At 41.4% G+C, this 15,599-nt stretch overlaps 1 protein-coding gene across 1 annotated transcript in view; it reads left to right on the top strand.

Moving 5' to 3' along the window:
• MTHFD1L (methylenetetrahydrofolate dehydrogenase (NADP+ dependent) 1 like) overlaps nucleotides 1–15,599 on the top strand; it is a 186,877-nt gene that overhangs the window by 111,705 nt on the left and 59,573 nt on the right. Inside the window, exons 22-24 of the mRNA XM_081044590.1 lie at nucleotides 3,321–3,362; nucleotides 4,141–4,241; nucleotides 4,760–4,937. Of these exons, the coding sequence (XP_080900716.1) occupies nucleotides 3,321–3,362; nucleotides 4,141–4,241; nucleotides 4,760–4,937 (321 nt within the window). The remainder of the gene's footprint in view (nucleotides 1–3,320; nucleotides 3,363–4,140; nucleotides 4,242–4,759; nucleotides 4,938–15,599) is intronic.

Below are 15,599 nucleotides of genomic sequence, written 5' to 3'. Positions count from 1 at the left end.
GTGAATCCCTTGAGATTAAGGACTACGTCTTACTAATTTGTGTATCCCTGGTGCCTGGCGTAGTCTGTATCCAGGAAATGTTTTCCATAACTGAATAGTAAATGAGCTTTCATCTTCTTAATCCTGTATTCTACATTATCAATCTCAGTGTCATTTCTCCTTACTGGAATCAACTCTGTGGTAATGTTTTTGATCCATTACAATTTCTACTTTCTTTTAATATCATTGCACAAATAACCATGGCTGCACTTTTGTTTATTCAGCTTGGTGGGGTTTTTTTTCTTCCCATAATTTGTACAGTGGAAAATCCTGTGACCCTTGAACTTGCCCATTTTAGCCCCAATCGTTTCAAATTCAAATCCTGTCTTCCAAAGTGCTAGACTGCTCCTGGTGAGATATAAGAACTAATAATCTGTTATACTTTTGGATCCATGTATTCATTTTTCAGTTAGTTCTTTAAACCCATTTTATTAACAAGGAATCTCCAGAACTAACAGGATGTGTATTTACATAAAATTATTTAGTACAAGGATTTGGCTCATGCAGTTATGGAGGCGACAAGTCCAAAATCTACAGAGAGGGCCAGCAGGCTGGAAACTCGGGAGAGCCAGTCAGTATTCCAGTTCCAGACCCAGTCTGGAGGCAGTCTGCTGGAGAATTTTCTCCTGCACAGTCTCTGTGTTCTAGTCAGACATTTCAACTGATTCCATGCGGCCCACCCACATTATGGGGGGCAATCTGCCTTACTCAGAATCCACCAATGTAAATGTTATTCTCAACGAACACCCTCACAGAAACACCCAAAATAATGTTCCACCGAATATCTGGGCACTCCCTGCGCCAAGTTGACACACAGAATTAACCATCATTCCCATTATTACTGCTTTTTGGTTGTTGCAATGACCAGATCAAATTGCATTGTTCCTGTATTAATAACCAATTGGCCTAACACTGTTTATTTACATGGCTCCTCCTTCTTTCTGATCTTCAAGCCTACATTGTCATAAATCAATTCTTCATTCCTGTGTATGTCTTTTTCTGGGACCTCCCTTCTGTTGCTCATCTATTTACATATAATTGTGCCTATGCTACACCAATAGCCTGTAGGGCAAGCTCTCCCACGCTGTTCTCTGTTTCATGCTTGCCTGGCCTATCCATGGCCCTTTTCACTTCCATGTGTATTTTGGAATTAGCTCATAAAGTTCCTTAAGGAATTTCTTAGGATTTTTGTTGAAATGGCATTAAATCGATAGATCAATTTGATGAGTTGACAGCTTTCTATCTAAGAATTGGGATGTGTCCTCATTGATGTAGGTATTTGTAACTGTATTTTAATAAAGATTTCATTTATTCCATAAAAGACTTCCACATCTTTTTAAAGATTTGTTCTTGTGTACTTAATATTTTTCAATGATTTTAACAGGATTCTTATATATTGCTTTTATATGTACAGTGACCTCTCTAAATTCCTTTTTTAAATTGAGGTATAATTGACACATTGATTTCAGGTGTACAACATCAAGATTTGATATGATCACAATAAGTCTAGTTAAGATTTGTCACCATACGTAGTTTCAAAACTTTTTTTTCTTTCTTTTCTTATAATGAGGGCTTTTAAGGTCCACTTTCAAGTTTGCAGCACAGTATTATGAATCATACTTACCATGCTGTATATTCCCGTGGCTTAAAAATTCTCTTATTAATTATACTAATTTAGATATAGATACTTGGGAGACTTCTATGTGGGCTATCATATCTGAAAATAAGAACAGTTCTGTTTCTTTCTTTCCGATCTTCATATTTTTTTTCTTGTCACCTACCAGGTCTTCTTGGATGCACTGTAGTAGTAAATAGGAATGGTGATAAAGGGCATCCTGATTTGAAAGAAAATGCTTTTAACGGTTCATTACTAAGTATGATGTTTTCTATAGATTTTTAGTATTTTTTTAATCTGGTTAAGGAAATTGCCTTCTAAACCTAGTTTGCCAAGTTTTTGTACTAAATAGGTGCTGAATAAGTTTCTTCATCTATTGAGAGGATATTGCTTTTCTCTTTAATCTAGTAATGCTGCAGGTTATTACTGAACTTTCAGATATGAAACGAACCTTACATCCTTTTAATAAATCTAATTTGGGGATGTTTTATCTTTTTTATGAATGACTGAATTTTACTTATTGGTTTCCTAATGTTTTAAGTAAGATCTTTGCATCTGTATTTAAGAGTGAAATGTTAGCCACATAAAATAAATTACAAAGGATTCCTTCTTTTTTATATACTCTAGAAGGGATTTTGTAACATTAGAATAATATGTTTATTGAAAGATGAGAAGAATTGACCTGTAACACTGTGTGGGCCTGTTATTTAATGGTATGGGGTAGATTTTAAACTACAAATTTCATTTTTTAATGAATATATAATAGAACTGTTTAGGTTTTCTGTTTCTTCTTATATGAGCCTACTGAAAGTTACACCCCTATGAATTTATGTTTTTAAGTGTATGGCTGTAAAGTTGGTCATAGTATTCTATGAATTCTGCCTATAGCATGTGTGGTTATAATATTGTTTTATTCCTTTTTTAGAAAAATCTTACCAGAATGTTGTCAATTTTGTTAGTCTTTTTAAGAACCAACTTTTGGTTAGTGGATCCTCTTTGCTTCTTAGTTTTACATGTATGCAAGCTCAGCAATACTTTACGTTCTTTTTTTAATATAGTATTTTAGTTGTTCTAGTTGAAAAGTTCACTCCGTGTTTCAGTCTGTACTACTGCTGGAAAAACCCATCTGAAAATACTTTATTATGTTTTTTTTATACACTATCAAAAACTATCTGTCACAGATACCTCTTTTGAAAGGATTTCTAATATTCTCAAGGCTCTTTTCCACTGAGAGAAAACTAAGTCATCATGTCCTCAGTGAATCAGAATGTTTTCTGGTGTTTCTCACCAAAACTGGTAGCAGACAAAAAGAATGTGGGATTGTGAAAAGACACTAAATTGGGGCTTCCGAACCCTATTACATTCAAGTGCCCCTTATGCTTCTCACTTGCTCTGTAACCTTAGGCAAGACACTTACCTTCTCTGAACTTTAGTTTCTTCATCTTTAAACTGCCCTGCCAACCTCATAGGTTGTGAGAAACTAGGCCAAAAAAGAAAGAGAAAGAGAGATGGAGGGAGGAGAAATGGCATTGAAGTACAAAATGTGCTTTTAAATGTACCTTCCCAAAAAGTGACTATGATTTGTTTTTCTTTAAGATCTTGATCAATTAGAGTTTGATCAAAAGCATTTTAATGAGATCGTTCTTAATTTTGTCTCTTATCTCAGGTAACTGCAGGTGTCCCTCTTAAGAGAGAGTACACAGAGGAGGTAAGAGTGACTGCTTTAAAAGGCTTACGTGAAGAATCATTCACATCCGGTTAACCATTGGCTTACAGTTAAAAGTCAGTGAAGGAGTCCTCCACCAGTGGCCTCTTAGAAAAGTGCTTTTCTAATAATCCTAGAGGAAATGGTTGGGGGCAGGGTTACAATCCCTTCAGTTAACACTTCAGTCTTAACAAATGCTAGACGTGGTCTTTATCTCCTTTTCCCTACCCCAACTCACGGTCTCCAGCACAGACACAAATATAAACCTCATACCTGTGTATTCCTAAGATATGGAAAAAACTGACTTGGAGCATATACAACTGGCTGTATGGCTTAATAAGTTACTTGACTCCTTTCTGTAACTATTTTGATTTACTGGCAACAGTACCTCTTAGCGCCTACAGGTGGCACTAGGGGTCGAACAGGGAGTAGTTGAGCGTGGCTCCTGGTACAGTGGCCTTGTGCCTTCTTGTCCACCAGCCTGCAGGGCGTGGGCATGTCGCTTATGTCCTGGCCACTGCTCAGCCACAGAAATAGGTGCCTGGCTCAAGACCCAAATATGCCACTGGACTCAGAATAATTTTAAACATTATTTTGAAAAAGAGCCATCTCCTTCAGCAGCCATCTTTCCTGGGGGAAGAAACGATTTGTGGTCTTCTTAAATAGCTTCTAGGACCATAACGTGAGCAAAGATGGAAGCAAAATCTGCCACAGTGGCCCTCCCAGTTTAGTTTGGCAGGTGTGGTGGGAAGTGATACATGCGGGTCTGGTTTTCTTACAGAACATCCAGCTGGTGGCAGACGGCTGCTGTAACCTCCAGAAGCAAATTCAGATCGCTCAGCTCTTTGGGGTTCCCGTCGTCGTAGCTCTGAATGTCTTCAAGTAAGTCGAGCCTCCTCCTTTAAATGTGGTCGTAGCGCTGGGCCACCCTGTAAACCAGATTTGTGTCTTGAGGATGTTTGGTCTTTCTCTGCTTCATCTAAAAGTATACAGAAGTACTCTGCTCTTTCTGTTGGTTTGCTTCGGTTTGGATTGATTTCATTGCCACACAGTGTTCTCAAATGTTGCTAGGGAAATGAAATATATGTAGCGACTTACCATTTCTTTGGCTTTTTTTTTTTTTAATTCCACCCAGCATTTCTGTCTGAAAGACTATGGATGATCAAAGGGCTATCTTATGGAATTTTCTCAATAAAACTTGAAATATTTGAGTCATGTTGGAGGAGTTTTTTCCCATGCTTTTCTTTAAGTTTGATTTATTTAAACACGATGTAACCACTTTTGAAGTTTAAAATATATTCAGTGTAAGGGAGCAAAGTTCTGTATAAACGGTTAGTCTTTCTTTAAAAACATCCCTAAATGAATACAGATGCAAAAACCACAAACATTTTCATCACTAGGACCGACACCCGCGCTGAGATTGACTTAGTGTGCGAGCTCGCCAAGCGGGCTGGTGCCTTTGATGCGGTCCCCTGCTATCACTGGTCGATGGGTGGCAAAGGGTCAGTGGACCTGGCTTGGGCTGTGAGAGAAGCTGCAAGTAAAAGAAGTCGTTTCCAGTTCCTGTACGATGTTCAGGTAAGATCCCACAGTAGTGCGAATGGTGGCTGACGTTTCTCATACCTTAACTGTGTGCCCGGCCAGCGCTGAGAACTATGCATAACTTGTCCCACTGAGTCCTCACAACCCATAGGCAGATAAGGGAACTGAAGGTGAAAGAGGTTAAGCCATCTGACGAGACCCCATTACCAAGGGCCGAGCCCCGCTCCTTGCCCCAAAGCCTGAACTCTCGAAGGCTGTATCCTCTACTTCCACTTAGCGGGCATCAGTGACGTGGGGCTTTGGACACTAGTGTTCCACAGCTGACACTTGGACGGTCTGCACAGAAATAAGCCTTTTGAACAACTTCGTAAGGCTTGTGAAACCACGGGATATGTTTTCTTTTTCCGTTTCTGCTATAGCTCTTTTCCCTCATTGTGGTTTTCTTGAGCTATGTCTAGTATATTTTTTAGTGTTTTAATTATGGTAAAATACACATAAGAAAATGTATCACCTTTACCATTTTTAGGTGTACAGTTCGGTACTGTCAAGTACATTCACATTGTTACCAACCACCCGCCATCTCTATAGCTCTTTTCATCTCGCAAAACTGAAACTCTGTGCCCAATGACCAATAACTGCCCACTCCCCTCTGCCTGCTGCCCCTGGCAGCCACCATTGTACTTTCTGTCTCTATGAGTTTAACCACTCTAAGGATCTCCTATAAGTAAGACCACGCAGTATTTGTCATTTTGTAACTGGCTTCTTCACGCTGTCAGCTCTTTCGGCTACTGTAGCAGAATGCTGTAGACTGGTGGCTCATAGACAACACACATTGATTTCTCACAGTTGGGGAGGCTGGTAACTCCAAGATCAAGGCCCTGGCAGATTCATTGTCTGGTGAGGGTCTTCTCACTGCACCCTCACATGATGGGAAGGGTGAGGGATCTCTGAGGTCTGTTTTATAAGAGCACTAATTCCATTCACGAGGGTTCCACCCTCATGACCAAATCATCTCCAAAGTCCCCACTTTGCGGATTAAACTTCAACACATGAATTTCAGGGAGACATACTGTCAAGATTAATCCATGTTATTGCATATGTCAAAATTTCCTTTCTTTTTAGGGCTGAGTAATGTTCCATAGCGTGCACATACCACGTTGTTTATTCATTCATCTGGCTGGCCACTTAGGTGCTTCTACCTCTTGTCTGTTGTCAATTATGCTGCTATGAACATGTCTTCAAGACTCTGCTTTTAATTCTTTTGGGTATATGCCCAGAAAGGGAGTTGCTAGGTCATGTAGTATATTTTTAAGCATATCTAGGTCATGAGCCTTCACGAAGAAAATCTGAACTTCCCAGGACCTCGCTTTTGTCCTCCGTTTATTCTGGCACCCATGTCCACATCTGCACTCTCAATTGTGTGGCTCCAGCTCTAGCTGTTGGATTTGTCCGCAAAGGTAGCCCACAGTTCCCAGAGTGCTCAGGTGCAAGCTGATTTCTTCTTCCCCATTCCTCCATTCCTCACCAGTTCTGTTGGTCTGTTTCTCAGATGTCAGACAGGAGCATGACTCCTCTTTGCTGTTCAGATGGCAGAGACCAAAAGCATGAGTGAAGAGAGCGTAGCGGCATTATCTGTAAGTCTAGAGTTATTATCAGCAAGAGCGTGATGTTGGCCTTGCTGTGAAGGATCCCACTGGAGAAGGGCTTTTTGCGTGCCAGGCATAGTGGGCACTTTGCACATGACAACTTCTGTAGTCCTACCATCCCTCCTGGGGACAAACTGTTGATAGACCCCCATTTTACAGATAAGGAAACTAAAGCACAAAGAGAGCAAGGAACCTGCCCGGTGTCCCATAGCTGGAAAGAGGCGGAGCTGGGAGAGTATCTGGAATGATGGGAACCATCGTCCTGCTCTGTTCTTCATAATTCAGTACTGTGTTCAAAAGTGAGGGTGGGCTGGAGGGAGATACTACTTAAAGGGGTGGTAACTGAGTGGCCCACCAGAAGTGGCATTTTGTTAGTGACGGGTGCAGAATCCATGCCAAACGAGGGAGATTGTAGGCACCCAGTAACTATTTGTGGAAGGAAGGACTTCAGGAATGAATTGGGTTGCTTAGCCCAGAACAGGTTTTGTCATGTTGTAAAGCCATGTTCTGAATGAGAGAGTAGAATGTTCTAGGTTGCAGAGGTGGTACAGATCAGTGGGGAGCGTGGGAGACTTCAGTTCAACACGAGGAAAATATTCAGATTAGGAGCTGTGCGTTCTTTGATCCTGGAGATGTGAAGCGTAAGATGGACGCAGCCCTGCAGTGGGCACGCCAGGCCTGTTGGTGGCTGGCCGAAGTGATCTTGTGTTTCTCCCTCCCCTTGCTGCCCAGGTGAGCCTTGCCAGGATATCTGCAGCATCTGGCACAGCCCTCAGCCCTTTTACACAAACCACTGTCAGGAAACCCTGTCCCCGGCCAGCTCACAGCACCTCAGACTGTTGCCATCAGAGCGTGAAGCACCCCACTCTGAGTGGCAAAGGCAGGTTTTTGTTTGGTTAGTTTCTTGTGGTTTTTTTTAATGTTCTTTCTTTTTCTTTTCTTTTCTTATTTTATTGGGGAACAGTGTGTTTCTCCAGGGCCCATCAGCTCCAAGTCGTTGTCCTTCAATCTAGTTGTGGAGGGCTCAGCTCAGCTCCAAGTCCAGTTGCCGTTTTCAGTCTTTAGTTGCACGCGGCACAGCCCACCATCCCATGCGGGAATTGAACCAGCAACCTTGTTGTTGAGAGCTTGCTCTCTAACCAACTGAGCCATCCAGCCACCCCTCCGAAAGCTCAGCCGCAGCTCGTTGTCTTCAATCTAGTTGTGGAGGGTGCAGCTCACTGGCCCATATGGGAATCGAACTAGCAACCCCATCCAGCTGCCCCAAAGGCAGGTTTTTTAAATGACTGATTTCATAAAGTGTGTCTCTTTTCAAGGAAACCATTCCAGGAGAAAAGGTCAGTGAGTAGAAGAAATGTTTTTCTGAGTTATGCTGTCTCAGACATGCACTAACCCTAAGATGAACCCTTTTCGTTTCCACTGATACCTTATTTTTTTTCCCCCTATAGTCCCATTTTTCATGGAGATAATGATGTTAAAATGTCAGCTCTCCTGTGGAAAGGGAAAACATTTATAATAATGTGGTCTCAAGTCCTATATTAGATAGGTGGCCTCAAAGCCAGGATTCTTGCTTCCTGTGCCCACATACTCTGCTCCCTTTTTTTTTACAACACAAATTAGATTTGAACTGCATAATTGTTTATGAGATAATCAGCTTCTTGCTGCATGGCAGTTTGTGAAGCACGCCGGCTGCCCTGGTTCGCTGTGTACTGGCTCCCTCATCTCTGAGTTCCTCGCACTGGCAAGATGATTTTAGATAACATGAGCCTGTTTACAATCTTGTCTCGTAACCACATCAAAATCTGGATTTGTTGGTGCAGTCAGTAACAGAGCTCAGACTTTTTTCCCCCTGATTTCTTGCATATTCAGTGCTGGTGAACCTCTATGGAATTAAGTAATGATTTTCTTGAAACCCTTTCTGCTCCCTTTCTTTTTTCCTCCATGATTAACCCTTTGGTGGTCGGCAGCCTGATAGGTGTGGGATTGCTCTACAGGATGAAAGAAGGGATAAAATGCTTTGGGATGAATCACCTGCTGCCTTTACTCCTGAGTGCAGACTGGGCTTCTGTGTGCTTTTGTGACCTGCCCCACCAGACTCTGTTCCACCAGAAATGTATTCAATACAGGGTTGATGGCATCTTATTTCCTGCTTCACCCCCACCCAGTCTTGTGTTACAGAAGAAAGACACCTGAGATCCATTATTTGGAGGAAGTTGAAATAGTGTAGGAGCATAAGGCATGATTGCTTTGGGGAGGGGGGAGGTAGATATCGTGTTAAAATCCCAATCAATGGAAAGAGGAATAGCTAGAGAGACATATAAACACCTGACCCCAGAGACAGGGAGGCCAGACACCAGCAGGATTGGAGGCTTTATGACGATGACCAGTCTATAACTGAAGCAAGAAACAAGTTGTACTGCTGACTGGGGTCTGCCCTGTTCTCTAGAGAACAATTGTGCACATTTTTTTATGAGAGAAGCTTCTAATTCAAGAACAGGCAGTTTTTGATTAGGGTACTAGAAGCAGCTTTTGATTGATTCAGAATGATAATTCAAAAAATATGGAATAAGGTACAGTGTCCTAATTGTTCATAGGAAGTTTATCATGTGAGAATTAATATATTTAAATTCGAGGGGTGGCCGGTTAGCTCAGTTGGTTAGAGCGTGGTGCTAATAACACTAAGGTTGCCAGTTCGATCCCCGCATGGGCCACTGTGAACTGCACCCTTCTTAAAAAATAAACAGATGATTGACTGATAGATAGATAGATAGATAGATAGATAGATAGATAGATAGATAGATAGATAGATAGATAGATAGAGAGATAGAGAGATAGAGAGATAGAGAGATAGATAGATAAATTTGAAATTACAGTGCATCGTCTCCTCTCAAAACTCAGATAAGGCCGGCCCAGTGGCTCAGGCGGTTGGAGCTCCGTGCTCCTAACTCCGAAGGCTGCCAGTTTGATTCCCACATGGGCCAGTGGGCTCTCAACCACAAGGTTGCCAGTTCGATTCCTCGAGTCCCACAAGGGATGGTGGGCTGCGCCCCCTGCAACTAGCAATGGCAACTGGACCTGGAGCTGAGCTGCACCCTCCACAACTAAGACTGAAAGGACAACTTGAAGCTGAATGGCACCCTCCACAACTAGGATTGAAAGGACAACTTGACTTGGGAAAAAAAAGGCCTGGAAGTACACACTGTTCCCCTTCCCCAATAAAATCTTAAAAAAAAAACAAAAAAAAACTCCAATGGTCACAGTCCCCTTTAAGAAGCTGTTAATAGTCCCCCCAAAAAATCATCTGCTCTGTGACTTTTCCTTTTCTATTACTTTTGACAAACATATCTTTACAGTTAACTAATATAATGTCTCCATATCTGCAAGCACACTTGACAGTAGTATAGCAGAAAAGAAAACTAACCTTCATATGCATTTCACTAGCTAACATCCCTCTTCCGTACATTTCTTGAAGCGTATCTCACCCAGTCCCATTGGGTGTGCTTTATAGGTGCGGAAACAGAAGTTCAGAGAAAGTGAGGGACTTACCCCATAACAAATGGACACGCGATGGAAGATGTAACACATTATAGTTAAAAGGATAAAGTTTGGGGGTTATGCACAATTGAGTGCAAATATTGACAAGGCCTCCTGCTACAGATATAAATTTGGGCAAGTTAACTCATCTCTCTGAGTCTCACCTATCAAATGGGGTCTGATATTAGCACCAACTTCATCTAGTTCCCTGAGGACCAGATGAAATGTCTCGGAGTGAAATGCTGAAATGTAGGAAGCTGGCAATCAGTGTTAGCTCTTCCTCCTGTCCTGTTCACTTCAGGAAGAGAGAGCACTTCTTGAATTGACCTACAAGAATTATCTTGTAACTCAGGTAACTTTGTCCGACTCTAGAACTGGTTTCCTGTCCAAGTGGGTTAAAACTAGGAATTAGAAGCCAAGGCTTCTAAATGCACCCAGAAAGAAGGGCACCACCAAATTAAAGCAAGACATTTAGCATTCTTTGTCCGTTAGAATTTAGCTCCACTGGTGATATAATAAAAAGTTGGTTGCTTTTGCAAAGGTTGTGTGACACTGAAAGTAAGCTTGCAAATCGGAGTCTGAATATTGTTTGTTAAATCAGGAGTTAAGGTTGAAAATCATTTCCGTATCCGTCCTCTTACCATGCAAACATTTTGAGGTGTAACCTTGACAGCAAGAGAGGAGAGTGTTTGTTTTTATTAAACGGTCTTTCCTGTTCTTTGTGTGAAGCCATTCGCTTGATCACAGCGGGGTCTGGATGAAGGGAGATCAAAACAGACCTGGAGGACCCAGCCCAGGGCCTGATTTCTGAACTATTGTGCTTTCACTGCCTGAATGTTTAGGAGTCTTTTCTTTCCTGCTGGTCTTTTAAAGGCAGCGGGTTGGAAGTGTTGGGGTTTTTTGTTTTGTTTTGTTCTGGGTGGGGGGTAGTTGATTATTAGGGAATTATTTTATATTTCTTAACAATTCAGACTTCAACATGTGCCAGTTGTTGGTGGGGTTTTGACTGTTAATCCTTTAATTGGACTCTGGGTATTTGCAACCAGAGCCTTAAATTTTAAATAAGTAAATAAAAATGCGTTCATATAAATACTTATGTGCATGTAAGTAAGTATGTATGTATGTATGTATGTATGTATAGTGTTTTTAATTGTGATTATGATTTAAAAAAACACATAATATGAAATTGCCCATTTTAACAAGTTTTAAATGTACAGTTCTGTGGCATTAAGTACATTCACACTATATATATAGTTTCAGTTAATAAAATTCAAAAACTTAAAATGGTATTTATGTATATCTCTGTATGCCTTTTATGTTTCCCAGTAATTGCAGAGAAATACTCCAACGAGGAAGGGTGCCCTTGCATTTTGCTGCCCTTGTCCCTGTCCTGGGGTCTCCTCGGGGTCCTTGACCTCCTCTGGCTCTTTGCTCCCGGTCCTCAGACTTGCCCTTGGTCTGCCGGTTCCCACCGCTCCCTCCTTTCCACTTTCTTTGCGATAGGATGTTTAGAAAACTGCCGCTTAACATTTTCTAGTCAGTTAAGTCTCTCATTCAGAAACCCGTTTCTCTTCCCTGTACTCTCTTACACTCTGCTTTCCTATTTAGGACTGAGTTCCGCTCATCCAACCTGAACTGTGTCAAGCCCCTCACCAGCCCCCTCTCCCCTGGCCTCCTTTCCATGGTTCAGCTTCCCACCTCACCTCCACACCCTTCTGCAAACACTCCTCAGATGTCTGTCAAAACTAGATTCTTCTCCAGCGTTGGCTTCCCGGTTCTCTGTCACCTCTTCTGGGGCCTGCAGTATATCACTTACTCCTTAGCCTGCCATCTGCCTCATTCACCTGTGTTTGATACGTCTCATGAGATCTCACCCTATTGTTAGAACCAGCCCAGCTTTCTCAGCGCAGCCTACTCAGACTTCTGTGATTCTGGCAAAGCGTGCCCGGCTTTGTTTCCTTGATGCTAGAAATAGCACCTGATGAGAAAGAAGCAGTGGCCTATATCTGTCTCACTTGTGTGTGTCACAGGATTCCTATGTCATTTAAGTGCTTTCTTCTAGACATGAAAAGTGGAATGTCACTATGATGGGAGTTTCTAGAAATGCATTATTTCTTCTAAAATTGTGGACCAATCAAGAAAGACTGGGGGATGTAAAATGAATTGTCAGTGTCCCATCATATGTTAGCCAGTCACCTTCTACCACCCCTCTATCCATCCCCTAGCCTTTCTCACTTAGATTCAGGTAACATCAGACCATTGTGAAGGGACAGTAAGCACTAAGGAACGTTATTTATATATCAGCGCAGATGTTATCATTAAAGGTACCACATGTAAGAGACCACTTCAGAAGAGAAAACGACAGCCTTGGGATTCGAAGAGAAACACTCAGCAGCACAGGCTTGTAGTCACTCCAGTATCTGAAAGGTTGGGTATTTGTCTTAGGAATAATTTTTTATCAGAAAACCATGTCTTTTTCCTTTCGTGAAAATAATTTACTCGGCTTTTGAGTGAGACTTTCAGACCAAAAGGCTTTTTCTTTCTTTTGGAAGCACATCTCCAGTAGATCAATGAGAGAAATATGACTCCTGTACAATCTAGAAGAAGAACCACCTGTGGAAACCAAGGGCTCCTTATACACGAAAGTAAAACCCAGACGGCACCTTGTGTTCATTCATATTACTCTTATTACACGTTGAGTTTATTAAGTAAGGTTTGTGGAAAGAGGAACAACAGATAGGTCATAAAAACACATAAGTGTTTATAGGTCAAGTGGGGTGCCCAAGATCACTGGCAGCTCTTCCCCATCATTTAGGTGAGAAAAGATCATTAAAATCACCTATTCCTAGCATTCCTTTCCTTTGACGTTGCTGTAATGTTCTGTTTGAGAGTACGAAAGATCACCCATGTGAATTCCTTATTTCCACCATTTCCTATGGACAGATGCAGACTTTCTGTCAGTGAGTTCTTTTTCCTTTCCCAGGCGCCCGCTGTCTCTACCACACACCCCGGTTGCCTCAGGAGAATGAGATTCCTCTGGGAGTCTCCTTGGGTGAACCTGTTACTCAGGGCTAGTGAGCCAGCAGGGAGAGACACTCGGTGGCCGGCTCGTGCCTCATGGAAGTGAGCACGTGCGCCTTTGGTAGCTCAGATGTGCTGGTTTCCAGCCAAGGGCGTGCTTTGTGTGGAAGATACTGGGTCTGTTCTCAGTAGCAACACAAAACGGCTCCCATGACACTGGGGTATGTTAGAATGAACCTGGTACCTTGTGTATGTTCAGTAGAACTTAACAGTCATGGCTTCACGTTATACTTTCTTATTCAAAGTACAGGAAAGGCTATTTACCAAACTGCCCTTGTAGATCATTGAAAATGCATGCTTCACTTAAAAGACAAAAACGAACTGAAATAATTGCTGTGTGTCAGGAGATTGCTGTGCAACTTTCGAGTTTAGTCATTGATCCTTTTCTTTAAATATCATACGGGCATTGGAATACAGTTTGCCGACATCACAGCCTAAGAACATTTAAGTTGTATGAACGCCACACTGTGGCCTTGGTAAAAACAAAAGAACACTGTAGCTTTTATTCAGTGTTGACACTGAAGAAACAGCAATGTGTTCCAACACTTACCAGTTGTGTGCTTATTAAGAGAGCGTGGACTGTTGATAGTCGAGTATTGAGTGGTGTTTTCACGAGTTTTCTAGGAGACTTTCAGGGCTGCTGACTGTGGACCCTGATCTATTACAATACTTCCTTAAAATAAGGAAGTATCATCATACTACCTTCTTTTCCTCAATTCCAGCAGCTTCGTTTTTAATTTTTGTTCTATTTCACTTAGTGTTCTGTTTCACTTTATTTTTGTCCATTTTCTTCTCACCAAAAAGATGACTTAAAAATTTTAGTAACTGCTTTTCTGGAATTTGTAGATCAGTTTTACTCCACTAAAGATCATTTAATTTAACAATTGCAGCAGACTTCCCCAGACCTTTTCAAGAAGGATATGCTATGTAACTGAGTAACTCAGCTTCTATGAGCCTGGGTTGTCACATCCCCCAAATGAATATAATGAAGCATGAAAGTCACCGCATCGTCCACCTTCCCTAATTGATGGTGTTTATGGTGTGCCCTGCTCTACGCAAGAGACTGCACAGCAGTGTAACAATTGGTCGTAGTTCCTTTCGGGAGCTGTGCTCCGTCACTGGTCACAGGTAGCTATTTAAATTTAAATTGACTAAAATTAAGAACTCATCTCCTCAGTTGCACCAGTCACATTTCAGCTGCTTAAAATACCCACCTGAGGCTAGTTAGTGGCTATTGCACTGGAAACATTTCCATCATCACAGAACGTTTCCACTGGACATAGACATTTAAGAGGTTTGGGAGGGAATTAATGTAGGATGTGTTCAAAGTTATGTTCTTGGTAAAGATGAAGATGTAACCGTTTTAGTTCAGAAATGATCCGAGACCAGTGTAGATGCCAGGCTTCATGAAGCAGCGTATTAATATGTTAGGCAGTTGTAGATAGTACGAATGGAATAGTCTCTGTTTCCAGAATAAGCTTTGTTTGCCACCATTCACACGTTGACTTGTGCCTTTCTCTTTGTGTGGAATAATCCATTCTGTCATTGCTTATTAAAGTCTTTCATGTCCTTCAAGCACGATTCAAAGTCCTTTTTTACATTCCTGCCAACTTTTGCTGATTTCCATGCCTTCCCCTTCAATCTGTGATCACCCACCTTTAACAGGATGTTTATGCAGAGCCTTTATCACACATTCTATTGTCAAACTAGCTTACTGTACCGTTGGCCCCACTCCAGCTCAAGTCCTTTGCATACAAAGTCCCTGAAGGTCTTTGCACACCAGTTCTTTGCACATTTTGCAAGTACTTCTCATAGTAGTTATTTATCCACTCAGCAGACATTTATATAATGCCTATTGTGTGCAAGCCACTGTCCTAGACATTAGGGATATGAGGATGAAAGATATGGTGAATAAATAAATTGGTAAATATTTATGGAGCCAGGGGAAAGCCAGGGAGGATTAATGCATAAACACTCATAATTTATTTTACCAGTTTATTTGTTTTATAAAAACTTTCATTTACCAAAGAGAATATCAAGTTCAGACCAAGATCATTAGACTGAGCTGAGTTTTGTTTTGTTTGTTTATTTGTTTGTTTTTTGTCTTCAAGATTATACTTCTCCCCAGAATCAAATATGGAAACAGCAGGAAGTTCCTTGCCTGCAGACACCATATAAATAGACCATATGCAATGAGAACCACCTGATCAGAGCAGTTTTTAGTTTTTATATTAAATCCAAAAGATTTGTCAACTAAGATTTTCTTTTATTTATTTACTTATACATGTGAGTGAAAAAGAAAAATTGTAGTAGGAGTCCCAAGAGAACTTTGGTCTTAGGATTTCTAGCTACATTGAGCTGAAGCACTTGATTTATTCAGCACAGGGCTGCCGAACACGTGACCAGGATGTTACTGGTACATTCTCCAATCCTCACG

Source organism: Rhinolophus hipposideros (assembly GCF_964194185.1).
Source record: "Rhinolophus hipposideros genome assembly, chromosome: 3".
Classification (NCBI taxonomy): domain Eukaryota; kingdom Metazoa; phylum Chordata; class Mammalia; order Chiroptera; family Rhinolophidae; genus Rhinolophus; species Rhinolophus hipposideros.
This window is presented reverse-complemented; position numbering and strand designations above follow the sequence as displayed.